General features: G+C 37.7%; 2 protein-coding genes across 4 annotated transcripts; one reads left to right on the top strand and one right to left on the bottom strand.

The window, feature by feature from the left end:
• Positions 1–1,621: 1,621 nt before the first annotated feature.
• LOC124156129 (nuclear transcription factor Y subunit B-1) lies at positions 1,622–8,379 on the bottom strand. Of its 3 annotated transcripts, none has more exons than XM_046530487.1 (6): positions 8,315–8,379; positions 7,752–7,877; positions 7,519–7,673; positions 7,060–7,257; positions 6,517–6,580; positions 1,622–2,122 (listed from the first exon to the last, which is right to left on the bottom strand). In XM_046530487.1, the coding sequence occupies exons 2-6, from the start codon at positions 7,834–7,836 to the stop codon at positions 2,016–2,018; spliced, it is 609 nt and encodes a 202-aa protein (XP_046386443.1). In that variant the 5' UTR covers positions 7,837–7,877; positions 8,315–8,379; the 3' UTR covers positions 1,622–2,015. The 3 variants fall into 3 exon arrangements, with proteins under 3 accessions (XP_046386443.1, XP_046386436.1, XP_046386428.1); XM_046530480.1 differs by having other exon boundaries at positions 8,231–8,370; XM_046530472.1 differs by having other exon boundaries at positions 8,136–8,364.
• A 106-nt stretch (positions 8,380–8,485) lies between these two features.
• Positions 8,486–27,000, top strand: LOC124156123 (DNA primase large subunit-like). The gene is made up of 9 exons (XM_046530460.1): positions 8,486–8,732; positions 8,811–8,926; positions 12,711–12,932; positions 14,769–15,002; positions 16,253–16,396; positions 16,942–17,121; positions 18,177–18,366; positions 23,543–23,767; positions 26,763–27,000. Exons 1-9 carry the CDS (start codon positions 8,588–8,590, stop codon positions 26,840–26,842), a joined length of 1,536 nt encoding a protein of 511 aa, XP_046386416.1. The 5' UTR covers positions 8,486–8,587; the 3' UTR covers positions 26,843–27,000.
• Positions 27,001–27,345: the final 345 nt, after the last annotated feature.

The following is a 27,345-nucleotide window of genomic DNA, read 5'->3' on the forward strand; positions in this document are numbered from 1 at the left end:
ATGATCGATTAAAAACCAATATAATTCTTAATTATTTCAACAGGAGTGCTCTGTTGACTTTATAGTTGTCCACGTTGTTCAATTGTTATATGCGCATGGTGGTGAATTCGATTGAGCAGCTTTATTTTCACACAGCAAATTGGAAAGTACTGCTAATTGAAGTACATTCGTGATTCAAACGTCAATTACTTTATATCGAAGTTAAATTATCAACATTTGCCAAGTACGTTCTCCAACATATCAACATCGTTAAACTCCTTTTCGACTTTTAATCATCATAAATCAACTATTAACTACTTACATTTAAATCGCTAGCGCGATTACACTTGCATTATCATTTCAACATTAATTAGTTTCAATCCAAGGTCACGACTTTTCGACCATTCTCTACCATATAGCAAATAATTTGCAGCATCTCCCGGCGAGCATTAGCATAATAGATTACGTTATCACACATCGAAAAGTAATACTACACTTTCCCCATAACTTTACCATAATACGAGTACTTAATTATAATATTATCTATTGGCGAAGCGAAGTACTTAGCTTTGAACTGCCTCCATTATATGTTTTAGTTGTTTGTTATTGTTATTTCAAACTCTCCGCAGACGACGCATTCTCGGTCAGGGATGTGTCGAAGGATTTCATTGGCTCTTCAGATTTCTCAATGATACCAACCTCACGCGCTCGTACCTGTATGATACGCGCGATGACGGAGGCTTACATGATCGCGTGATACAGCGGAACGTGGTAGGAGAACGTGATGGTCATCTATCGCCGTCGTCGCTGTCACATTTACATAATCGAGGTGCAGGCATGGCTTTGTCAAAGCTATGGAATACTAACTATTTTGCACAATGGAAAACTTGATTAAAAAGTATCTGCTACTAAGAATTCATCACTTTTGATAAGAAAAACATATGGCAACCCTTTTTACATTAACGTGTTTAAAATTTTCATTTCTAACGTTCACCCTGGCTTTAGCTAAATAAACTTTTCTCTCCTAATTTCCCATTGAAATCCCTATTCAAACAGATTTGGCACAGGTTAGTGACATCCGATTGAGATAAAATTTCATATTTCAGTCAATGTGTCCAAAATGAAAAGGTGGTGGTGCAGTTTTTTGCTGAAATGAGGGACACCCTCATGTGCATGATTCCTTCATCCCTTGGACCAAAATTTTTGTCCTTTGATACCCATTTGACTTTCACCCACCTTTGATCATCTCTCATTTTTCTTCCCTGGCCCTGGTTACTTGTGCACTTCTTTGGGTATCTCTTTTCTTTCTCACTGCAAGTAGACAGTATTGTTTAAGTAAATGAAAGATCGTAGCACTTTTCCACAAGAATTTTTAATGCGTACAACGCGTTTCGGCTCGCTGAGCCATCATCTGGTGTACCAGATGATGGCTCAGTGAGCCGAAACGCGTTGTACGCATTAAAAATTCTTGTGGAAAAGTGCTACGATCTTTCATTTACTTAAATATGTCTAACTTCCACCAATTGAAGCCTGAATCTGTTGAACTTAGACAGTATTGTCTTCAGAATGCTGTGGAGGTCTAATATGTATCCAAAATCTGGTTATCCATTGCCCAAGTTTCGATCATTAATGAATCTGGCCATTCACAGTCAAGACAAATTTAATAAATAGCATTTATAAAATACATATGCTGCAGGGATACCCTTTTCAATTTTCTCACTTCACACGTTGTCACAGCTTGGTAGCAAATACCAGCAAAGAAATAGGCAGCTTGTATATTTTCATGCAAGGACATGTACTTTTTAAAGCTTTTGACTTTTGACAATATACTTTTTACAATTCAATTGAGTACCAAAAAAACAACTTATTCAATTGGTTTGAAGGAAACCCACCACATCTTAAAATTATCCACTGCACTGCACACTCGAATACCATAGTAGTGAGAAATAAATCAGTTAGCTGATTGAAATATAATCACATCCACTGTCATGATAATGAGCCTCAAGTTCAGATATTGGCATGTAGAACCAGCACTTTCATCCTAACTGGAATTGTTGAATTTGCTCAGGATATGCATAGATCACACTCTCCCCTTGACCATTCTGTTCCTCAGCAAGAATGTTGCCAGCCAAAGCATGGGCAGCTACAAAGGATAAATAACTTTATCATTATAAAAAATAATAGACACACATTAAAATGATAAAGCTGGTAAAGTTCCATACTGAAACATTTATTAAACCCTAACCATGGTTTCAACACACATGTAGTCATAATTAAGGTAAATATAGCTCACTAATTTCAGGTGAATATCATCAGGGAGGACAAGGGAGATATCTTTGGTAGACAGGATGGACAGATTCAAGAGAGAGAAAAAGCTAGGAGAAACTTCAAGGTCTAGAATGACATAATGGGGTGCTCTCATAAAATTAAAAAGGTAATTTTTTTTACATATATAGATAAGTAAGTTAAAGTTATTAACGTAAGCAAAATATGACTTCATAATTCTCAATATTCTTGTTGTTAGAGAGCTTCAAAGTTCGCAAAAATTACAAAATTCTTTCGTGCTACAAGAACACCCTGTGACGTCAGAATACGAGCAAGAAGACTCGCTCCATGGCAATAACAAAACAGTAACGACAATAACAAATATTTACAATGCTACTGATTCATAACTTGAAGGGTGTGTGAAAAACAGTTATGAATTAGTTTAAAAGTTTTGACGGTGCGTGTATTGTGCAATGGTTGACTCCGACTTCGTGAAGACGCAGTCTGGGAACATTCTTAAGGTAGATTAATTCATGGCCGCTTATTTCTTCTCCAGTAATGAATATTTCTCAAAAATAAATTGTACTGAGATACATAGGTTTTTCTAAAACTGGTGCAAATAGTCTACTGGCACCACGCAAACGTATTTTTTACTAGACTCTGACGTCACGCTCAGCCAACATGGCGATGGGTCGTTTGGAGTGCAAGATTAATATACAATTTTCAAATTGGAATTTTATGAAAAATACACAGGTTAGAGAAGAACTACTTTAAATGTAATTTTCAGAATGAAAGATATTTTTTTATTGCTTAATCATCCATTTTCAGTGGATTTCCTCATTAGTTGATGAAAAGGAGTGATTAAGAATCAACAGAACACTTGGGAAGTCAAGAGGGAAAATATATTTTTACAGAAGAGAACATTTGGAGATTACATCAAGGTAAAAGTATGATATAGTAAAAAATTATGTAATGTAGGAATGGAGACAAAATGTAAGTAAGGACCTAAATTTTATATTTAAAAAAATCTCACTTCGCACCTTCGACAATATAATGTAAAACACTAATGTCAAAATAACTAAAATTATTACAAGAACAAAAATTTTTTGCAAAACAAGACTTTTCATCATTACAAATAAAACTATAGATGGTCCAATAATCTGAGCTTTAACTTTATCCTGGTTGATTAACATAACAAATACCACGGTCATCCCATTGAAATTTGTCAACTCCACTATTGCCTTAAGTCATTCTGATCTTTAGAATTAAACAACAGTTTTCTTAACCCTCTCCCTATTGAAGTTTAAATGCCTCATTCTCCGCTCCGTCCTAACCCGGCCGAAACCGGCCTCCGCCATTTAAGTCGCTCCTTCATAAACCGGCCGAATCCGCCCGGCTTGGTCTGCTCTGTTTGGGGCAGCCTTTTGAGCTTCATAGGCATCTGTTTTATCTTGAGAGTGTTTATCTTTGCTAGCACAAGCATCCTTCCTATCTCTCGTTTCATTAAGAAGAAGCAGAACGTCGTCACCATAAGCTAAAATCCCGAGACAATAAGGTGCTTTGTTCCAGCGTGGCACATTAACTGAGAAGTTGTTTAAGCTCTTACGATGGGATTTTTAGGAGGGCCAGTTTTGAAATGGTGTGATACGAAAACCCTAGGCATGCCCTGTGTTATGTAGAGTGACTGTCACATCTAATGACGATATTTCTTTCTGTGTGGTCACACACAAGCTCACGCTTTTCCTATCTCATATGGCAAGGAGGCGAAGCTCAGCTGGTCAGCTAAAATGAAAAGAAAATTAATCCCCCTCAGTTCTGTTTGTGGGTGGTCACAGGCACTCTCACACTTTTCCTATCTCATATATCGAGGAGGCAAAGCTCAGCTCAAATGAAAAGAAACCTAATGCCCCTCAGTTCTGGCCATGGCTTGGTTAAGTGAGGATGCTATCGCAGAAGAAGTGAACAGAAGCGAATTTTCGAGTGATTCAGATGGTTCTAGTTGTTTGAATGGAGAAGAAGGATACAGTGATAGTGTCAGATCAGGTGATGTACCACTGGAGGATGACGTTACCCCAAGCACGAGTGATTTAAAAGGTGATGATCAGGTGCATGACTCTTGGAGAGACACCCTGATTTTTGAAGAACCGTCGGAGTTCAAAGAAGAGAGAGGGCCTATTTATAATTTGGCGATAGGTGAGAATGAATTTTCCTTCCTAAAATATATGCTAGGGGGCGAAGTTTTTTTTTCACAACATTGTCAAGAACACAAGCAAATATGCAGAACACCGTCAACATTCCTCAGGAAAGGCTGACAAAGACTGGGTAGATGGTACGTGCGATGAAATGGTGGCATACATTGGAGTGCTAGTATACATGGGAATATTCGATTTGCCTGAAAGCAAGGATTACTGGCATAGCCAAGATATTGACTGCTCAATTGTTCGTGACTGTATGACCTTTGGAAGATGGACAAACATTTCAAAATATTTCCATATTAGTGATATAACTCAGGAAAAAAACAGGAAGAGGAGGGTTTTAATGTATTGCATAAAATTAGGCCGGTTCTTGATGTAATGGAAACTTTTCAGCAAAAGTATAAACCGGTAGAGAATTAAGTGTTGACGAGGCGATGGTTGCTTTTAAAGGACGTCATAAAATTAAACAATACATCCAAGGATAGCCAACGAAGTGGGGATTTAAAGTTTGGGTTTTAGCAAGCTCCCATGGCTACGTTCTGCAGGTAAATGTGTACTTAGGGAAAAAAGATAAAAGAAATCGTAAAATGTTTCTTGGGACGCAAGTTGTAATGAATTTAATGAAAAACTATTTAGGGAAAAATCATCATTTGTACTTTGATAGCTTTTTTTCGAGTTGGTCTCTCATGAAATTACTACTTATGAATAACACATACGCATGCGCTACTACAAGATCATCTCGTATAGAATGACCTCAAATACTAGGCATGGAGTAACACAGAAGAATTTTCGTTTAGCACTTTACAGGCAGATGATAGGGAAATTCTCCTCGCGTATAATAGTGGGACGTAAAAGAATCCTTCCGATGGGCACATTTTCACAGAGACAGCAACACTCTTTTGTAAAGATCGTGGGGAGAAAAAAGTGTGCGCCTATTGCAGCTCAAAGAAAAGATAAACTCCTGCTGGTCGGAGCATAGAAACGTAATGGAAATGCATTGGATGCGATTTACCTCCTTGCAAAATAGGATATTATCATCAATATCACCAAGAAAATGGATTTGAAGGAGGGAATTAAATTCAATATAAGGTAAGACCAACTTCTTTCAATAAATTAATATATTCTTAAAACGTATACAAATTTTAAAACAAATCACTTAAATATATTTCAAGTTATTGTAAGTTAATTAAAGTAACCTGCGTCAGTTCCTCATCGCGGAGAAAAATAGGTCTACCAGTGGGGCAAATGGGTATTTAAACTTCGTGCATGACGGGGAAATGTTTACGGCCGGTTTCGGGCGGTTTAGGAAGGAGAGGGTTAAAGCCATGTTACTATAAAAAAGAATCCATATTTAACTGCAGGGACTATTTTTATTAATTTATAAGAAATTTTCCCCATGATGGGAATTATGACCCAATGATAGGGGCTAGAATCAATACTTAACAGAGGGGTGCACGGGCGCAGCTAGGAATGAAGGGGGGGAGGGTTTAGGTGCAACTAATACCGGGGAGTGTGGGGTCTGGTATACCCACCAGGATAATCGGTAGGTGCGAGATTAATAACTTGCGGAATTTTAATATAAATGGTTCAAAATGGTGAGTTCTACAGCTTTCTGAGGGATATTTTATTAATCCTTACACTTTTCTATTAGTGATATCAATCCAATTAAGTAAAATGGATTAAACTTAAAAATTTCTCTGAGCTCTAGGGGTTGGGGGGTTGTATCCCCCATAACCCCCCCTCGCTGCGCCACTGGAGGGGTGAGCAGATGTGACGATTTCTTAAGTTGACATCTATATAATAGCTTTTCCACCACCTTATCTTTGAAACCATTTTGAGTGCCTATGGTTTTAATCAACGATTTCCTGAAATCATTGAAAAATTTACCTCTAAAATTCTCCCACCCTATTTCTGTTGTAACTTTCTCCCCATTTTTCTTACGATTAAAAAGTCTTTTTTCTCTCTTGAATCCCTACACTCTTGTTTCCCCCCTCCCCATACCCCACCAGAGACATTTGAGCTCCGACATATGAGCAGAGAAAAACCAAATTCCAAAACTAGGAAAATGCCAACTCACAAAATGTGTCCTGTGACATGTCCTCGTACATCTCTCCAAGGTTCATGTTGCCTCCTTTGGTAGCCTAGAAAAAGGAAAAAGACTAAGCTAATACCAAACAGAAATGGTCAACCCCTTTCTTCATGTTGAAATTGAAGTTCAAGGAATTTCCCCAAAAAAGTCTGCTGGACTCTTCATTGAAATGAATTTATCAGAAATTTCATGCTCGTGTTACCAACTAGATATTTTCTGCCTTAAGATCTCAAAGGTAATATCAGAAGTAATTCTGGATTGAAGTTTGGAGCACTGAAGATGCAATAAAACAACCATAACTATGTACTTAATCATTTAAAAAACTTGGCCTATATGTGCATGAACTGGCATTTCAGTACTTTACCTCGAGGATAAAATAATTGATCAACATTACAGTTTGACATTAACTACAGATGTAGAGAAAGAAAGAAATTTAGACAGGCATATGACCTAAGTAATTGCCAACCTATATCACTTATTTGCAAGCCTATGCAACACATTCTCACTGAAAGAAGAAGAAGTTAGCCCTACCTCTCTATATTTCTGCAAATACAGCTTCAGTGGTTCCACGTAGTTGTCAAACCCAAGGTTAGTCATGGCAAAAAGGATATCCTCCCCATTGATGGTCTTGCGCTTCTCCATGTGGCAACGATCACTAGCTTCACTAGTGATGAAACTGATGAACTCAGACACACACTCCTGGACACATTCTCTCGCATCTTTGGCAATCTGTAATCATTGGGAGAAGTCAATGCAATCTGGAAGGGCACACCGTAAGACATGAGTCACATTAACAGCCAATTAAAATCCCCATGTCGCAAAGTTTTACTGAAGGGTATGGGATAGTTCACAAATTGACTGGGAAAATGGGCAAGTTGAAAATACAAAGTAATGACCTCTCTCAGAGATACTCAAAATGTAATTATTGATACGACAGAGGCAGGGTTAGAACATCCCACTGACCATAGGTTGACCTTTCCGAACTCTTACCTTACCAGATTCTGGAATAGCTTTTTTCATAATTTTTGCAACGTTAGCTATAGGCAGAAACCTGTCTTGTTCTCGCAATGGATGAGAGAGCTTATCCCCGCCGTCATGATTGGAGTCATCAGTATTTTCAGCTGTCAAGGCGGCATCACCATCATCTAAAAGACAATTTGCGCCAATAAATGCCTGCTTTCGCAAAAATAATAGCCAATATAATTCACCAAAACCTCTCCTACCATCGGCTTCACCATGAACAATGTAGGACCCATCTCCAGTCAAGAAGGAATTACCGAGATCGTCACCGCTTTCACTATTTTCCATTGGGTACCACTTCTGCGTAGCGACGTATTCTTTGTTCCTCACTGCGATGAAGAGGAATGTTAAACAATGGTTTATAATTATTATGTAACTAATAAAAGTTTCAAAACATTTAGAACTCGCTTTATTGATACTGTAAAATACAGTAATGGATTTGAATTACTCGCAATACGTAGCACAATGCGAATAGACAGACGATGTATCCATCGTCAATACTGAAGTAGTTCATTCTAAGATACACAAGGAATATTTACTGAATTTGCATTAATTTAATGGGAACAAATTATGTTAACCCTACTTACTATGTTGAAAAGAAGAAATAGCACTTAAATGTATTCTCACTAAATCTTAAAACGTTTGCCCAAGTCCATTGTAGTTACTAATATCGGTGAATTACCTAGGGAACACAGATCGTCGGTTGTGGCACACGATTTGCACAAATATTAAGTTTTGCGTTTAGTTGTATTGGCGTTAATATTACCTACAAAAATAATCCAAACGGCAATAGCGTCTGTTTTGATCTTTCCGATGACAACGGTGTTGGTCACCCTGAATTTCAGAATGCGGTAAATGAGATTCTTTTATTTCGTTGTAAGAACAACAGAGCGTTGATAAAGCGCGTTTTAGCGCGGCAAAACTGACGTTTGTGCTACGACGATTTTAATTTGTTGTTTGTGTGCGCAATACATGTGTGTGGAATTATAGGCTTTGTTACTTTTTGTTGACATATATCTATTTGATATTGATCCATTCAATGGATATTAAGCGTAATACCAAGGTTAAAGTCACTGGCGTTGTCAACGCCAATTATCCTCATGACTTACAATTTTATGGCTTGCCTCCTGATTTTGATATAACTTTAATCGAACTTCGGAGATTAGCTTTTGAGCGTCTGAAAAGTAAGTATGCATTGATATGTAATCATATTCGTTGCTTCTCCGTACTTGTCCATTAATATTATCTTTTCTCTTCCCCAGTCTTAAGAATTATTGAAGAAGTGACTCTACGAGGCCGCTCTAAGTATTCTAAAGAGTGGACCGCTGCTATTTTGAATGAACTGAGAAAGCAAGGATTAAAGAAGTATGCCACTTTGGTAAGACCACATCTTCATTGTTGTATCATCTATACATATCTGTACGTATACATTTGTTTTATTTATTGTGTAACCGCCTTGAAGTGGAGTTGAAACATTGATGGAATTTCATTCATTAATATTTGTAGACTGACCCAAATTGCGTTGAACTTGTCACTCAATATTTGTATCAGCTAATCCTTTCACACCAAAATATTTCTTCTCTTTCACATCCCTCTTTACCTGTTCCATGTTTTGTTCAAGGCCTTCCTTTTCCGTTCTTTCCATCCACTTCTTCCTTGAGGATTGTTTTCATTGGGTCATCATGTCTCAAAATGTGGCCTATAATGCTGTTTCATCTTCTTAATAATGTTTACATGACTCTCCTAAGCTTCATTACACCTCATTACTAACTAAGTCGATCCATTTGATCCTCATCATTCTTCTGTTGCACCTCATTTTGAAGGCCTCTTTCCCCACTTTCTCGGCTGCTGTTATTGTCATGCCTCACTTCCGTATAGAAGCATATATGGACTCCAAAAGCGAGTTCTTGTAAATTGTTCTTTACTTCCATATTTAAGTTTCCCACTGAAATCAGCTGTCTTTTCTGGTGGAATGCTCTCTATGTTTGGGATATTCTGCTGATAACTGAGGCCTTTTCATTAATAATTTTCTTGATGTAAACATGGAAAATTATGGGTGACAAAGCACAGCCTTGTCTCACTCCTTTCCTAATTCTTGCTTCTTCCCAGGTGGGCCCTGATTTCATCATGGCTATATGGTTTTTGTATACACTTAGTATAATTCTCCTGCCATGGTGAAAAACTCCCAATTTATTTCAGGATTGTGTTCTAATATGCATTGTCAAATGCCTTCTCTAAGTCCATAAACGCGATGAATACTGGCTTGTTCTTTTCCATACTCTTCTTTATTAGCAGCCTGAAGCCCATATGGCACTTCCAAAATTATTGGCCCATCCATTGGATCTTAGATTGTGGCCCAATTGACACACACCAATTTCTACTCCAATATCCTTTTCACAATAATGGACACAATTTCTTGACCAATTTGGTATTTAGAATAGTTTCTATTTTCTTGCAGCCAATCTCTAATAATAAGTCAGTTTTGTTGACTCCTAGTGGCCAAACAAATTGATTGACAAATTGAAACTGAAACAAAGTGATTGAAAAATTACTTTTGAGCATGCAAATCACACGAATGCTTACACAAAGTTAAGTCATTGAAATGCAATGACATTCTCTAGTGGGGCATTAGAACACTATTGGTAAGGTATGATATTTGGAGGAGACGAGTGAGAGTTGGTCATTTGCAACGTGAGGGAAGGGTAGGTAAGGGAGGGTGGAGAGAAACCCGGCCCCAGCATATGCCTGCTGATGACGAAAGGCACCAAGGGGACGGCTTTTCATCCCATCTGACGGACAGAGTGTTGCGCTTGAAATGTCCTCCACATAACACTCAAGCAGGGATCAGGCAGTCTCCGAAAAATACTCTGCCACCATTGGGATTTGAACATGGGCCCACGGGGTGGGAAGCCAACACTCTAGCCACCACACCAGCCCGATCCCAATTAGAACACTATTATGACCAATATTGGTATAAATATTGATACGTTTTATACGGTATGTAACGCCCAATATTTTAAACAATATTGCACGCTGATGTATTGGCCAATGAATTGTAAAGTATCTTATGGGCTTAAGGGCCAATATTCCTTCCCTTGTACCTTCGTTTTTTCTGAATCCAAATTTGGCCTCATCCAAATACTCTTCTACTCTTTGTTATATTCTTCTACCTAGATGATGTTTGTCAGTATTTTCGATGCATATGTTGTCAGGCTTATGGTCCTAAAATCTTCACAGTTCTCCACTCTTTTCCTCTTGAAAATTGAGATTATAATGTTCCTCTCGAAGTCCTTTGGTATCTCACCTGTTGAATACATTTCCCTAATGATTTTGTGCGGCTGGTTCAATGTATTTTCTCCTGTGTTTATAATTAGCTGTGCATCAATTCCAGGTGCTTTATTTATCCGTAGGTCTCTTACAGTTGCATCAAATTCTGATCTTAAAATCTTGGGGCTACCATGTCATCTTCATCCACTTCCCTCTTGTTTTCTTTAGCATTCATTCTTAGGCTGCTGCCTTTGTACAAATCTTCCAGGTATTTCTTCAGTTTCTTCTCTGTCTTCATTATCATTCATTAGTTCTCCATTTTTGTCCTTAAGGGTAATACATCTTACACCCATTTCCTTAAAGTGGTTCCTCTCTATCCTATTGGCGGCCTCTACTTTTCCATGCACAAGATTGTTTAATACGTCTTCACAGATATTTTTTCATCCACGCTTCTTTAGCCTTCCTAGCTTTACAAAATATCTCGTTTATTATTCCCTTGTAACAATTCTGCTCTTCCACTGTTTTCACAGCCTTGTATTTTCTTCTTTCTTCAATGAGATTTAATATGTACTTCCTGCAATGTCTATGATTTTTTCATAACGACTTTCTTTTACCAAGAAATTCTTCAGCTGCTGCCTGCAGACCACTTCAAATGGTTTTCCAACTCTCTTTCTCTGATTTATCAGTCATATCCTCCCCTATTTTTTCAGCTTCTTTAAAAGCCAGTTGATGCTGAACCTCTTTTAATTTTTAACCTGCCATAAGTTTTTCAAGGCTTCATTCAATTTTTATTAATGTTAGGTGGCATTTCATCATTATTTACTTATAATCCCTGTCAATATTTGCCACAGAGTAGCTTCTTTAGTAATTCACCTGGTTCCTTAACCTTTGTTTTGCTAGGAAGTAGTTGATTTGAAATCTTCTAAGATCTTCTGGCATTTTCCTCGTATATACTCTTTGCATGGAATTTTTTAATAATGTGTTGCTTGTGTTCAGTGTAGAATTCAAGTAGCCTTTCTCCTCTTTCGCATATGGTCACTGCCGATATTTGACCCCCGGTGGCTTTTGTAATCCTTCACCTGGTTTCTGAATCTTTTATTTTTTTCACTAGAATGTAGTCAGATTATAAGACCCGTTAAGTCAGGATTGTTTTCAATTTGTAAGGTTCCTGTATGAATTCGTATAGTGCATGTGCCTGCTAGTCAATTTTTGATTCAAGTACAAAGCCAAGTAATATTGATGAAGCCAGATTATTTGTGGTACTTGGTTATTTTTTTTAACAACTCCATTGACAAAAAACAAGAGATGCTTCAGCCATGTTGGAAATGGTGGTGTTGTGATACAGGTTAAATATTATTTTTTTGAGTGAAAGTAATTCAAGTACAGTTTTAAATGAGGCATCAGATGCTCTTTGATCATTTTGAGAGAAAAATAATCCCAAGAATTGAGCCATCAGGAATAATGTTCATATTTTATTAAGGATTGTGGAAAGATTTTTTTGGGTGAACACGCTCTGGGGTTGTTCATATACAAGACAAGCAGATCTACTTTGATATTTGAACATCGCATTCCTAATATTCATTCAAGGTTTGCTCCTGAACTTAAAAAAAACATGTTTTGTGGCGATTGTACTTATTTTAAGGTAATATACTCAACTGCGTTAAATATCCTTTGTGTCACCTCTAAAGTGAATATTTGGTTCATTATTGCTTTTCATATATGTATAATATAGACTACTCTTTTAAAGGTGTGAAAAATCCAGATTGGAATTTCTCTTTGATGGTTGAGCGAGTGGCCATGCTGAGTTCTGAATCTCAATGTTTTCCTTTATACAGTCCACAATTATCAATTCATACTGATAACAGTAATTAGTTGTGCATTTAATTTTGCTCTAGTTTTCATCGTCGGGAGCATTGGGTTCATCACCTGTGGACGAGGATGCCCGACGGGATGACCACACCTCACACTACATCCTGCGCTTGTCCTATTGCAACTCAGAGCAGCATCAAATGTGGTTCATGGCAAGAGAGCTTGAACTGTTTCGATTACGGTTCGGTCATCTTAGCCAAGAAGGTGTTCAGAGTTTTGTAGAACAGAACAAGTTATCTTTTTCAGTGGTAAGTTTCTTTTTTGTTGGTCTTCAATGAGTTGGAGAAGCAAATAAGTATTAACCCTAGAAAAAATTTCTATAGATCATTATATGGTGAATATATTTATTTTTCTACAAATTTTTCTCAATTTTAGTCTGCAGGACCTTGAAAAGCTACATGAATGCACATCAAAAATTTGAGATTTTGTCAAATTGGGCACGTCACACTCACTAGAATATTAAGGCTTGTCCATTAAGTAAGGGGTGGGAACTCAATGTTTTTCGTGTCTCATGAAATGAAAGAAGAAAGTTTAACACAAATTTCTTTGCTTCAGTTGACATTGTTGCCATGCTCTTTTCAATTTCCCCATGGCGCAGCTTCCTATCTTGCCGTGAGCAGTTGGTGAATTACTGTATTTATTTTGCAGTGATAAATTCTTCCTGACCTCTCTCTCGGTATGTAGTCCAGGAAGAGTTTATTACTGCAATGCATGGGGAAACCGAAAAATCTTACTTCTTAAACAGAAGTCAAATCAGTACTTGGGACCAATTCTGTACTAAGTAAATCAACAAAATCAAGGTTTCATTTATTGAATGCTCATTCTCATGGAGCTATGTGGAACTCTTTCTTTGCGTGTGCGGCTGTGACTGGGAGAGTAGTTTGTATGTTGGTCTCTTCATTTAGCCTTCTTCATTATTCAACCCTGAGGTTGGTTTGCAGTAGTACTCCATTCCTCTCTTTCATCTGCCTTTCTCTTTATTTCTGTTTATGTAATGCAACCCATAGCATTCAAAATCTGCTGCTTAATTGACATTTTCGGTCATCACCATTGATTCTTTCCCTGAATAGCTCCTTCGGCTATCGTGCTATTATTACATATTGTTGTCACACCTTAGAATGTGCCCTATGAGTTAGTCTCCTCTCATTTGGATATGCCCTCTCAAGGATCTGATTCCTGAACTCATCTCAGTACCTGTTCATTTGTGACACTCTTTTCTTCCTCTGAGCTTCACCATCCTTCTGCAGAGCCACCTCTCTCTGGCTTCCAGCCTCCTCTCCACACTTCCAACAAATGCTTTCATCATTCATTTCCTTATTTCCTAACAGATGTAAGTTCTTTCTTAGGTAGAATGCAATTTTGGCCAGCCGTAATCTCGCCATAATTTTTTTCTGGCTTCTACCATCTCTTGTTATTTTGCTTCCCAAGTGGGCAAAGCCTTCTATTACCTCAAGCTTTTTTCATCTAATACTTCCAGCTCATATTTGGAAACTTATGAGCAGAACTGTTTGTGTACTGAAAGTTAGATCTGAGTCTCTGCAATTTCTACCGAGGATAGACCCAGCTTGACACACCGGGAATCAGTGCGGCCCCCCCTTCTGGGAAATTTTTCAAAAAATTAAATAATGGATTATATTATATATGCTTAATTTCATTATTGTGACTATCAAAACACTTCCTTGCCTTGGTCGCAGGAAGATATTGGGTTCACTGGCATGTGTTAATAAGAAATCAATCCAAATTCTTGTGGAAACATCATTGGGGAATTCTTTAATTAAAAGACAGTGGACACACTGTCATAGCTTTTGAAAGAGTAGCCTTCTGTTACCTTAACTTACCTACATTTCCTATGTCATATGTAGGTTTTTAAATTTTCTGCATATCTCACTGAGTTAAATAAAAACTTAAAATTCCGCAACAATTGTTTTTTTTTTTTCAATGACCCTGTTAGTGGAGCGGTTGAAACCCAGGCTGGCATAGTTAAAATATTTATGGAATAGTACAAAATCATTATATTACCTGGTGAAATTACGTGATACCACCTTGTTTTACCTTAGAACTTAAGTCTGTATTTATTCTTTCAGGTCTCTCCAAGTGAGAAGGAACAAATCTTTACTCACTTGATGAATTGTACTCCACATATGACGTCAGCTGCTGTAGAAGTGTCAGAATACTACAAGTTTCAGTTCAATACAGTTCCTGATCTAGTTCGAAATCGTAGAGTTTACTTACAAAATGGTGTGGCATACGTTCCATCTGGTGAACTTCTTTATGTTGTGCTTCATATGTATCGGGGCATACTTGCAAGAGGTCTCAAGGTGAGTTGTGGCTATTTACCTTTATAATTAAGTTCATTTCTTATTATTAGCCAAAGAAAGAAAAAAATGGTGACACTAAGCCGAGAGGAGTTAAATTTGTGGAGGTCATTCTTGCAACGGAAGGAAACATTTTTCTATTTTTCTTTCTAGTGAATGAAGAAATGAATCCGGTGCCAGGGGAGGGCATATACCCCTCTGTCACAGGTTCTTTTTCTGTAGCATTCATCATCATACTACAGTATAGCCACAATATTGTGTCCCCTTTGTTGCCCTGGACTAGCTTTATCAGTGGTAAACTTAATTTGCAGCAGTGGACAAAAGATTTGATAAGGACAGAGTATTTTGGAATTATATGAAAACATTTTGTTTTGCCTTTATCATGAATTTTATTTTCTATGAGACCTTAATCTTGAGATAAAACATCATTTAAAGGCAGGAGATGAGTATTTAAGTAGCATATTATGTGATGAAAATATTCTTTGTAATAGGTTGGAAGAAAGAATCAACTGTTGTTTGAATGTCAACATGGCTACATAACTTGCTACTTGCACCACTACCTAAAAAAAGTCCTATCTATTTCAAAATTGAAAGCAATTTGAGTTTTAAATATTTTACCTTAGTGATATTCATTGCACGAAAGGAAATTGAAAGCACATATATTGGCAGAAAGCGTGTTTTATTTTACATCACATTAGTAACTGAAGTCAAATTTTGTTGCATTTCTTTATCAATACTAGTTTTCTCCCCAAAGATTTTTGAAAATGAGGGCTCTTTTTTGGCAGTTGAAGAAATAAGTTTGAATTGAAGTTTCAATTGTTGTAGTTACATCTTTTGTTGTGAAATGATAACATGCATGTACTTAGTGATTGTTATGTTGTTTATTACTAGAGAGACTAATGCATCAAAAATTTCACACCACCATCCAATAAAAAATAAGACCCAAAATTAGTCAGGTCACATCTTTAGGTAAAGAGAAAAAAACTGTTATTATTGTTCTTGTCATTTCCATGCTTTCATATTAGTTCCCTAATGGTTCCCAACTATTATCATTAAACCATGTTCAATATTGTCCAATTCCAGAGCTGAAATCTATTTTTAACAGGATAGCACAACGGAACAGCAGAGTTTTCTTCTGCTGATGAATTTTTAATGGCTTCAATTAAAAATGTACCATTGAGTGACCATTTTCTGCCACCAGTGTTTTACATGCCGAGATGTTTCTTTATCCTATGCCTCCCTCTATGCAACAGGCATTGGTTCGAATCCGGGCTTCATTGGATAGTGACCCTCGTCTTGGAGCTCTCATGTCTGGCCTGCATGTAGCATATACGGGACGTGATTACTCAAACACCCCTGCCAAGGAGAATTCGATTCTGCCTCAAGAATTAGACCAGGTGAGGAAGTGTATTTCAACTCTTTCATTTAGAAATAGGAAAGTGAGTGTGTGGGGCATATTAAAATAGACCTTCAAAATAACTGCGGCAGTCACTGGATAAGTCGAAGGAAGTGATCACTTGAATTACACCCATGTATGAATTTTGCTGTCTGATCATTGCTTAGGTGTGAGTTGTGACCAGTAAATACTCTAAAGCCCCTAAAAAAAAGTGGCAGGTCCTCATTAAGTGTTTTTCTGAATTAAGTCTTCAAAATTTTTGTCCCCCACAGAAAAAATGTTAAATTATGAGTCAACTGTATTTCGTATTCAATTCAAAATTTATTTGTATCAAGTATATGTTAGTCCTTGTGAAAAACAGGTTTATTTTTGGTTGAAGAAAGAATTGTAGTTGCAAACAAATGAACAAATTAGAAATAAAACAAGTTTTTAATGGTGAGTGTGGTCACTGAAGATACCACAGTGTAAAATGCTTAGGAAGGGTTGAAAGTGGTTCTTCCTGAACGTGTGGTGAGTCATGTGCTTTCTCTCTTTGGCTGTTTGCAGTTTTGTCTCGAGTCCTTCCCACCTTGCATGCAGCAACTGCACCAGCAGTTGAGAGCTACCCACCACCTGCACCACTCGGGGCGCCTCCGATACATACTCTACCTGAAAGGGCTTGGCCTCTCCTACGAGCATGCCATGGAATTCTTCCGTGATGAATTTATGCAGCATGATGCCAAGAAGGTGAGTTACTGATCCACACGCATAGATATTGTCATCTCGAGTTAAGCAGAAGTTGACTTTCGTACTCAAGGTATTTCTTTCCCTATGTGTTAGCAGTCAGTCTGCGCTTCAGCCTGACAGTTGGTTTGTATAGGTGAGGATAGAGCTCACCAAAGACTGAGCCACGTGGGCATTTCAGCCCGAGGATTTGGTGGGCCTGTGGGTTGAGCATGGTGGGCCACTGATATAATTATACCAGCGTTTGAATCCAAGCTCAGACTCTCCCAAGCCAAAATCCTCAGTGAGTGATTGAAAAAGATTTTCTAAGCTTTTTATTAATGTCATCTTACTGTAGCCTCTCAGTTGTGTAGTCATCCATTTGCAATAAAAGTGCATGTTATTTTTCTTTGAAATTGCCCAAGAATTTCTCTTTCAATTAGAAAATGCTGCTGATGAAAATGTAATATGTACATTTATGTTGTCCTGAGCAATTCCGCAGTGGAAAAGAATACTTTTCTTATATAGATACACTGTATTCAGCTTGGTTATTAATGCACGCATGCACACATCATATCATTGAATTCAGGACATGAAGCAAAATAACTACAGAACAAAACAAAAACGCATCATGGATACCCAAGCCCACTGTGACCCAAACATAAATGCAACTTGTTGATGTCATATGAAAACTACTATAATGCACCTATAGTGTGTAGGGCGGCAAAGCTGGGATACAATTGAAGTTTTGTGTTGATTTGACTGTTATATTAGTAAATTTGGGTATTTACTGTAAGGGAGAAATTTGCCTTTGTCAGGATTCGAAACTGGACCGTCTAATTTCTGTTCAGGTATGCTACCAGTAGTACCACCAAACCAAGGATTCGTGTTCAAATTCCAACTAAACCAAATAATTTTTCCATGGCAAATTTCACCTATGGCGTCAACTTTGCATCTGTGCACAAGACTGCGTACGAAGTCACATATTACGATTAGCACTTTATATTTAGTTAAATTAGTTATATGTAGTTATATTCTACGTTAATTTTTTAAAAGTGTAATGATTAATATTTTTCCAGTTTGAAAAGGAGTATTCGTATATCATCAACCATTCGTATGGAAAGGTGGGCGCCTGCAAGCAGTACTCTCCATATAGTTGCTCCAAATTAATCACGGAGACTTTGGGGGAGGGAAGCTGCCCCTTCAAGTTTGAGGCATCCAACAAAATCAAGGCCCTCCTCACATCTCATGATTCCCACACCCCGGAATGTAAGTGAAGTCATTGATTCTCTATACCTTTTCTCTCAAAGGGTGGCCGTTAATCGGGAAAGAGTTTACTGTGGGCTCTTTCTTTCACATTCTCTTTCCTATGAGTAGCCTAAGGGCCAATATAGCCTCCCTTGTTGATTGCTTTTTTTGAATTCTAATTGGTCCTCATCCAAGTACTTGTTTGCTCTTCGTTGTATTTTTCTGTAGATGATCCTTGTCAGTATCTTCGATGCATGTGTCGTCAGGCTTATGGTCTTCAAATGTTCACAGTTCTGTGCTCATTTTCTTTTGGGAATTGGAATTATAGTGTTCCTCTCCAAGTCCTTTGGTATCTTACCTGTTGAGTACAATTCACTTATAATTTTGTACGCCTGGTTCAATGTCTTTTCTCCTGCATTTTTAATTAGATCTGCTGGAGTATCGAGAAATCCAGATGCTTTATTCATCCACAGATCTGTTACTGCTGCATCAAATTCTGAGCTTAGAATTGACACTCCCATGTCCACTTACTCCACTTTCCTTTCATTTTTGATAGCTATCGCTCTTATACTGTTACCATTCTACAATTCTTCCTGATATTCTTTACGTCTCTTCGCTCAGCCATCGTTTTCAATCTTTAGTTTTTCTTTTTCACCCCCAAGGGTATTTCATCTTATGCCCTTTTCCTTATAGTTGCTCCTTATTATCTCTTAGTCATCCTTAATGACATTTCTTCTACAGGCATCCCCCGAGTTACGTATGTCTCGACTTACGTAAATCCGTACTTACGTAAGCGATAACCGTATTTCAAATGATTACGTTAATTTTCAAATGCGAGCGCGAAGAAGTAGATATTCGCTCGTACAACCTATGGTAGAAAAAATATCAAATAGTTATAGAGTTTTTTACGTGCTAAAAATAATAAAGTGACCCATTTTTGTCATTCCTCGAAGAAAATTTCATTAATTTCTGTAGAAAAATCGCTTATAAATCCCAAGTCAGCAATCAACGTGAAAATTTGCAGTTCTAGCGATGGATGTGGTGGCGTATGTGGTTGCGCTCATTCCTGTACGATACAACTTGTTATACAGCAATCGCTGAAGCGCCAACGCAAAGGTTCGACTTACGTAAATTTCGACTTACGCATAATCTGCCGGAACGCATCTCTGACGTAACTCGGGGGATGCCTGTATCCTTCTTCAGCTGATGCTGAGCATCCTTAAATTTTTCAATCAGCAAAATTTTTGTCCTTGCTTTCCTCAGTTTTTGTTTTTTTTATTTTAGTTGCCATTTCATCATTGTTAAGTTATAGTCTCTGGCAAGCCACAACTTTTGCAATTATTCACCTGGTTCCTGAATCTTTGCTAGAAAGTAGTTGATTTGAAATCTTCTAAAATCTCTTGGCATTTTTCTCGTATATACTCTTTGCATGGGATTTTTGAATAATGTGTCACTTGTGTTCAGTATAGAATTCAAGTAGCCTTTCTCCTCTTTCATTTTGGCTTCATAATCCACATTTTCCACTTATGCTTCTGTCTTGATCTTTGCTGATGACAGTAATCCAATCACCTAGAATAGTAAGATTTTCTATTCCTCTTACCTTTTTGATTGCTTCTGTGATACCTTTGTAGACATCATCTACTTCTTCATCTTGATAATCTAATGTAGGCTTGTAAGCCTGCACCACCACAAAAGCTGCGGGTTTTAATTCAGAATTTTTTGCTACAATTCATGAATAATTTGTGTCAGGTTAATGGTGAGGAACTCATGTTCTTTGATAAGCTATTGAGAATGAGATAATTATGAATTTGCCCGTTAGTCAAAGGTAGATACAGTAAACTCTTGATTTTACGAAGCAGGATTTTACGAAGTTTTCGATTATACGAAGTGATATTGCGGTCCCGGTGAAAAGCCTATGCTAAATACATGGCGCTATTCGATTATACGAAGTTTCGATTATACGAATTTTTTTGAATTTACGAACCTCGGCTCGGTCCCTAGGAGCAAATGGCATTCGTTTATACGAACTACGGCAAAAAATTTGTCAACAAAACTAATTACACCGGCGTAAGTAGCTAAAAAATCAGCGCTTCCAACTGTGGTCCATCAAAAGTGCGAAATCGTAAATGATAATGCAACTTTGGAGAGAAATGGGTCGCCAAAAACCTCACTGTGGGAATTTAGGGGGAGTAGGAGTTCAGTTAAAATATCGCGGCTGACATTATGCCCCTATTTACGTGCCTGTTCGTAAACATAGCATCGACAATAATTCGTAGTTTAACATGTCAGGAAGGTCGTGCGGAGTATTTCGTACACCCCTAATTAACCCTTTGCACTGCTGTGAACGTACTTCGAAGACTACTTGACTACTTTTCGCCGAAGCACTTCGAAGGGTCCCTAATCCGGGACCCTTTCCTCGACGAGCTCACCCTCGCTGGCCCCTGAAACTGGGTTATTTTTTAATGCATTACCTGACGCAACCCTGGGTTTCAAAGGGCAAAGGTGCAATGGGGGGAAAAAGAGTAAAGTGCGTGTTACTGTGGGGCTGTGCGTCAACCAAACGGGTTAACCAAACCAAATAAAACGTGCGTCAACCAAACAAAATAAGCCCGTTGTCATTGGGAAATTTGAAAGGCCACGGTGCTTAAAACATGTAAAATTGGAAGCCCTCCCCGTTTTTTACCATGCAAATAAAAACAGCTGGATGACCCGAGAAATTTTCCAGCAAACGGTTATACGTCTACACAGAAAAATTGCTGGAGAGAACAGCAAAATTGTTTTAATAATGGATAATGCCACCGTTCATAAACACGTGGAAGATCTAAAATTGGCTAATTTTCGAGTCCTCTTTTTACCCCCGAACTCGACTAGCAAGTCCCAGCCCTTGGACCAAGGCATTATCCAGGATTTTAAAGTCCTATACCGGAAGAAGCTTGAGCGGTATTACTTGCGATGGATCGGTATGTACACATTCATCTATTTTGCTCATGTGCGTTTGGATATCGATTTAGATATTTTTATTCATGATTATCATTCTTTCAAATCTATTTGCTACTTTTATAAATGGGAACAGAAATTAATAACATCCCGAAATGGACGTTGATACATGCAATCCGCGCCATAATATCTTTTCGTGCATATATTGGCCTTTGTGAATGAACAACTTAAATATCTTAAGTACTGGGCTCTATTTACCGCCAATTTATATTTCAGGCTTCTCGTGATGAAGACGCACTTCCAAGTCTAACCATGAACTTTCTTCTCACGCGCTTCCCCGTTCTCCCATGCTGGGGTTCTGTCTTTCCAAAGCCGTCCCTTCCCTCCTGCCGACTTTGGCTGATCTTGCTGACACCCACCTTACGCATCCCAAACCCCTCCTTCCCCAGCATTTCCCATTCACTCCCTCCCTAAGGAGACTGAGCTTATGTGCGTCGCAAAAAAATACGGCCCCCAAAAGTAGACTGAGGCAGAGCTGAAGACCATTTCCCCACCCTTCTTTGTCCTGCCCCCTTCACCAGTGCTTGTACTGACCACACTTCTTCCCTCAGGCAATCCCCATCCCACTCTTATTCACCCCACCCACTGGGAACGTTCCCCGATTGTGGAGAAGGGCATGGTTCATCTTTACCTGCAACGGGGGGAAGTTATTAACCGGAGAGAGGCGGAAGAAGTATCTTCCACTATCGGGAAAATGGTGCCGCGCTTATAATTGTCTCTCTTCTTCTCAGCTGACTTTTCAATTGAAATTAATTTCTTTGCTCTTTCCACACTATATTTATTTACGATTATGGCGCGACTATTTTTTAGTGCTAAAACTAAGAAAATATTTTCTCTATGTCAATGTTCCTTTGCCTAACTTTCAATACGGCGGAGAAAGGAACACGGAAACTAAATGAGGTGACGGTACAGGTTTTTGCGTGTCATTTTTTGGGAATTCACGCTAGCGAACCAATACTTAACCACGTTGAGAAATGATAAAATGATAATGATGTTGCCGGCCTCGGTGGCGGTGGGGTCAAGTCCTCGCCTGCCAAACCGAAGGTCGTGGGTTCGAATCCCGCCTGGGTAGGTGATCCCTATCCAGGGCATGGATGTTTGTGTTGTACCTACTTTGTTAATATTGGAAACCCTCTTTGTAAAAGGCCGTCATGTGCTGTTTAAGGGGAAATTGATAATAAATAAATAAATAAATAAAACGTCTCTTGTAGGAAAACAATCAATGTGGATAATAACGTTTCTATCTATATTTCTCCGATACTGTAAGATGTTTCTCCTGTCGTTTTCCGGTTGGAACCTTGCTCCTGTCGGCATAAAAGGAGAGAAACAAACAATATGAACAGGTCACCTCACACCCGGTATGAAGAATACAGTCCTGATGAAGAATTAAGTCTTTTATGGCAACGTCTGCGAAGATGATGGAACACAGTAGTCGGACGGAGAACTCAACAGAATTTACTTCAAATATTCGCCAGAAGATAATCACATCCTACGTTATTTATGATCGTAATTGAATCTCAGTGAAAATATAGCACATTCTGCTGAAAATACGAAGTAACTCGAAATATTAACTTAAGAAGGTTATTTTGGAAACGGGCTAAGACCCTTGTTTTTCTTTTTTTCTCGTCACTGAGCGATAGAGGGCGACATAAATGGCGGTTAGGCCGGCTGCCGCTAAAATTCCGTGGGTGTCAGAAACAAATATCTATCTTTTGCATACTTAATAGTAGCTATTGGCTCCTAACCACAAATTTATTACTGTTAATTCTTATAATAAACATTGCAATTCATTATTTGATTACGTTTTCTAAACTGGTCGGGAATTTCTTTAGCGATCGTTGATGTTGAAGTATGAACAAGAAATGGGAATTTTATGGTGGTATAATTATTTAACGATTTTTCACATCATAAATCGATAGCAAAAAGCCTTTTCTATGAATTTTACCGAGAATAACCACCGAAAACATTTAAATAAGACCACTAAAGACAAAAAACGGCGGAAGAAACAAAAGCGAACATTTTTTTCGTGACTTATGAAAAAGGTTTGAATTTACAAAACTCGATTTTACGAAGTGCCAATTTTCCGGTCCCACTGACTTCGTAAAATCAAGAGTTTACTGTATTACAGTTATTATACGTGTATTGATAAATTTTGTGGCCCTATGATGATTTAAAATTATGATATTGTTTTCTTTTATAGATGTCCAGACTATTCTTCAATTTGTTGAAGCTAAGCAATATTGTCATGCTTGTACAAAGTATTTTGAAATGACCCATAAAGTAGAGCCTGGGTCCATAATCAACCACCCAGTTCAATATTTTGAGGAGAGCAGGCAGATTCGAACTGGGAAAGAGATAAAAGGTGCTGCAAGAAAGCCTCAGACCACCAGAGTCAGTGTGCCTTCATCACAATCAGATACTTCTGGTATGTATGGCTATGTTATTCCTGATTTCCTATCCACAGTTGATGTTGCCTTTTGTATTTGTGCTCTCATGCATTTTCAGATATCTGTCAGAGATACGATAATATATCTAGCTCTTCTTTTTTGTCTTTATAGCAGAAACATATCAAAATTCATTGCTATGCAGCATTGGTAAACAAAAATTTTATTGGCATGAAAATGTGGGATATATAAGTAAAAACAGCTCATTTCTCGGTGTATGAGGCCAGAACCGAAATTGGTGCCGAAAAGAATTGGTACCAAAACAATTGATGGGAAAACTAGTTTGAGCTCTCTTTTTTTGTTTTAAGCCATTTTGTCATCTTTCAATGTTAATGTTTTTTTGTTACTTCAGAGGATGCATGTACCAATTTCTTAATTTACTTATTCCTACTCTCGTAGGTAATGAAGAATGTGAGGCGCTATATTATAAGTGTATGCTTTCTGCCTATAATTACCATGTAGAGTCTGGTACAAAAAAAATCGAACCTAATGGAAGCTGAAAATTTTCTAAGTCCCAAATGGACACCGTACGGACAATGCCTCTTAACCATAGAGAAAAGAAAAACGAACACTTCAATCATCGAGCAAGGCTCTTTTTCGCTGCCGGTCGAAAAGAGTTTGAAAGCCAATTGATTGAGACTTTTTGACTTGTAATTTTTAAGATGTGGTATCCCAGGAAGAGGCAGTGCCTACCCACCCCTTTTCCTATCCTCAGGCCTTCAGTCAAACAAATCCTGTTCATTCCTGTAAAGCGAAGGAAATGGCCTTGGAAGGAAAAAGAGGAAGTGACTTGCTAACGTATTACTTCCTGAGGACTGGGCTGCTGTATCAATGCTATTCTCAATTTGCTTTAGAGAAAATGAGGTGTAGTAGTTTGCCAAGCTGCAAAAAGTCACAAGATTCCTCAGTAGTAATTTATGAATTGTGGGAAAACTAAATGCCTCTCTAGAGTGGCCACTTCTATGAAGCTTATTTCATTTTTTCAATGTCCACTAAATTCTTTTTTCCATATCTTATACTTAGATACATTTATATTAATACGACATTAAAAATATGTTTGGGAAGCTCTTTAGCTAAAGAAAATCTCTGCAATTAACAAAATACTGAGCATGTTTCTGTGCTATTCATATTTTTATTTGCTGATACACATATTTAGTGTATAATATCCACAGTTGAAATAGAAAAAATGTACGACAATGACCTTTATTCATGTTTTTTCCAGTTTCACTTGATGAATGGTAAATGTTATGTCTGAGGATTAAATATAAAAGAGAAATACCTTCTACACTTCCATGCAATGAATTGAATTACAAGGATATTATTTCCATTGATTCAATCTGAATCCTAACTTTCAAGTTTCTGAAATGTAACAAATTTCTCCTACTTGCTGTTATTAAATTAGTGCTGTGTTATATTAGTGATTTGGCATAGAGTATTCTTCTTGGATTTCCAGCTGAGTTTATCGTGATCACTCTCAAGGTTTTAAAAACTGTATCGGTATCTGGAACATCCACAGTGACTTTGACCCTCCACCTGCGGAATAGGTTAGATTAATCCTGTCACGATACTCATATACACAGGATTGGAAATTGGTAGAGCTTGCATTGATATAATCGAAATTAATCAGTGCAATCGCTTAAGGGTAATCTGAGTGACTGAATACACAAATTTATTATAGAAAAAATTTAGTTGGCAGATCACTTTATTCATCAATTCCATATACCAGAGAGAGCAGGACAAAAGATATTTTTCCTAAATATCCATGCAGTACTTTGCTTTTAATTAGTGGAGGCTTCAGAATCTCGTTGCCCTCTAGGCTTCTATGTGGCTGAATGCACATTTGCCTATTTGCTGCCTCCCAGAAATATCATCATCATCGCTCGTCAACCTAACCTAACCTAAGATTGGTTTAACGCAGCTCTCCTCTCAATTTTGCTACCAGCTAATCTTTTATCCCCTATGTATTTCTTCTCTTTCACATTTTCTCTACCAGTTCACAGACATATTAGATATCTATGTAATGATCGGCTAATTATTTTGTACCCCTCATCACGAATGGGTATTTGTAACAGTTATTGGGCTAATAAAATTGCAAACAGAATTTAAATGCTTCTTTCCATGTAAAGTAATGCCCATTATCGTCTATAATTTGTTAATATCGCCTGACGAAAGCTAGAAAATCCCCCCTAATTTTCAGACTTCAGTTTTGGGAAAAAATTTAAAAAAATGTGTTGGAATAAAGTCCCCCCTTTACTTTCTCCACGGGCATTTTTGTAAAAAAAAGTGGGGACTATATTCAGATAAATACAGTAATTAATTTTCCATGAAATGAAATTAAAGCAGTTAATTCATTTTATTTCATCATCCTTTTTTCGGGGAAGCAAAGAAGAGGAAAAAATCACATCCAATCATCAAGTCACTTCCATGATAAATCACGGCTTCAAGTAATTAGCCTGCGGCCTATGTTCCCCATTTCCCTGTCCCTTATGCGAGAGACAAAATATTTTTCAGGCACCCCAGCTATCCACGGTTGATTAGGAATTTGAAAATATTTAACACAACACACCTAATAGTTATGCAAAAATGGCTTTGATTTCTGTCATGCTTTTTCCAAGGGATAGACACAAAAATTCTTTCTGCGGAGGAAAGGACGGCCTTAATAACCCAATGCCGTGCCAATTTGCATGGGGGCCAAGACCACCATATCGTAAAAGTCACACGTCAAAAAGTCAAACCTTTTCACTGGCAATGAAGGAGGCTCAAGCTTGACGCTGAGAGTTTTTGCTGTTCTTTTGCAGCGGTGGTGTGGTTCAGTAGCAGCACCAATTCAGAGTCGATACGAGAGGTAGAAAATTTTTGGCTCCTGGGTAGTAAGATTTATCTGTACGAGACTGCACAGTAAATACTAATTATCACAACTGATGAAAATATGGGCATACAATTGTTTTACTCTATTTTTTCCTCCTTTTTGTACAGGTACTCAAAGGTCAGAAGTTGAAAATATAGAAAGCATTGACTTTGGAGAGGACGATTTCAGTGATTATAACATATCATAAGAGGTAATTACTTTCCACTCGGTCTCTCAGGCATAAACTTTAAATACTGAAACCTGTAATCTGATATCTATTTATATCACCTGTAGAGATATTTTTCATATGAATGGTATTTTATGTACTTGAATGTTTATATTTAAAATAAAATTGTTTTCTTTTTCAAGTTGATTTTCCATGGTCTAAAATTATACCATTCGATTTATTGTGGCAACTTAATAATGTGAAAGGGACACAGTATGTTTTAAAATTTTGTTTTATTAGGAATTTTATGTCCTTGTTCATTTGAAGCTATTTGGTTTCAAGGTTGTCCTTTCAAGTATTTATCAGTTTCTAGCAGAAAACTTTTGGTATGGTGTGTTTATGAGGTGCAGGTCTTATTTGGGTAACGATTTCCTCGTTGGACAGGGAAATGCGTTTCTAGGAGCATCCAGTAAGTGGTACATGTATCCTCATTTCCTTTAATAATCAAGCTTCTCCCAGCACTGTTTAATTCATCAAGTTATACG

This window comes from Ischnura elegans, chromosome 1, assembly GCF_921293095.1.
Source record: "Ischnura elegans chromosome 1, ioIscEleg1.1, whole genome shotgun sequence".
In the NCBI taxonomy this organism is placed as follows: domain Eukaryota; kingdom Metazoa; phylum Arthropoda; class Insecta; order Odonata; family Coenagrionidae; genus Ischnura; species Ischnura elegans.

Coding starts and splice junctions, on each gene's coding strand:
- LOC124156123 (XM_046530460.1), top strand. CDS start 8,588: ATGGATATTAAGCGTAATACCAAGGTTAAAGTCACTGGCGTTGTCAAC. Junction 15,003..16,252: donor TACTTGCAAGAGGTCTCAAG/GTGAGTTGTGGC, acceptor TCTATGCAACAG/GCATTGGTTCGAATCCGGGC. Junction 18,367..23,542: donor TGATTCCCACACCCCGGAAT/GTAAGTGAAGTC, acceptor TTTCTTTTATAG/ATGTCCAGACTATTCTTCAA.
- LOC124156129 (XM_046530472.1), bottom strand. Junction 7,674..7,751: donor TGTTCATGGTGAAGCCGATG/GTAGGAGAGGTT, acceptor ATTGTCTTTTAG/ATGATGGTGATGCCGCCTTG. Junction 6,581..7,059: donor ATTTGCAGAAATATAGAGAG/GTAGGGCTAACT, acceptor TCCTTTTTCTAG/GCTACCAAAGGAGGCAACAT.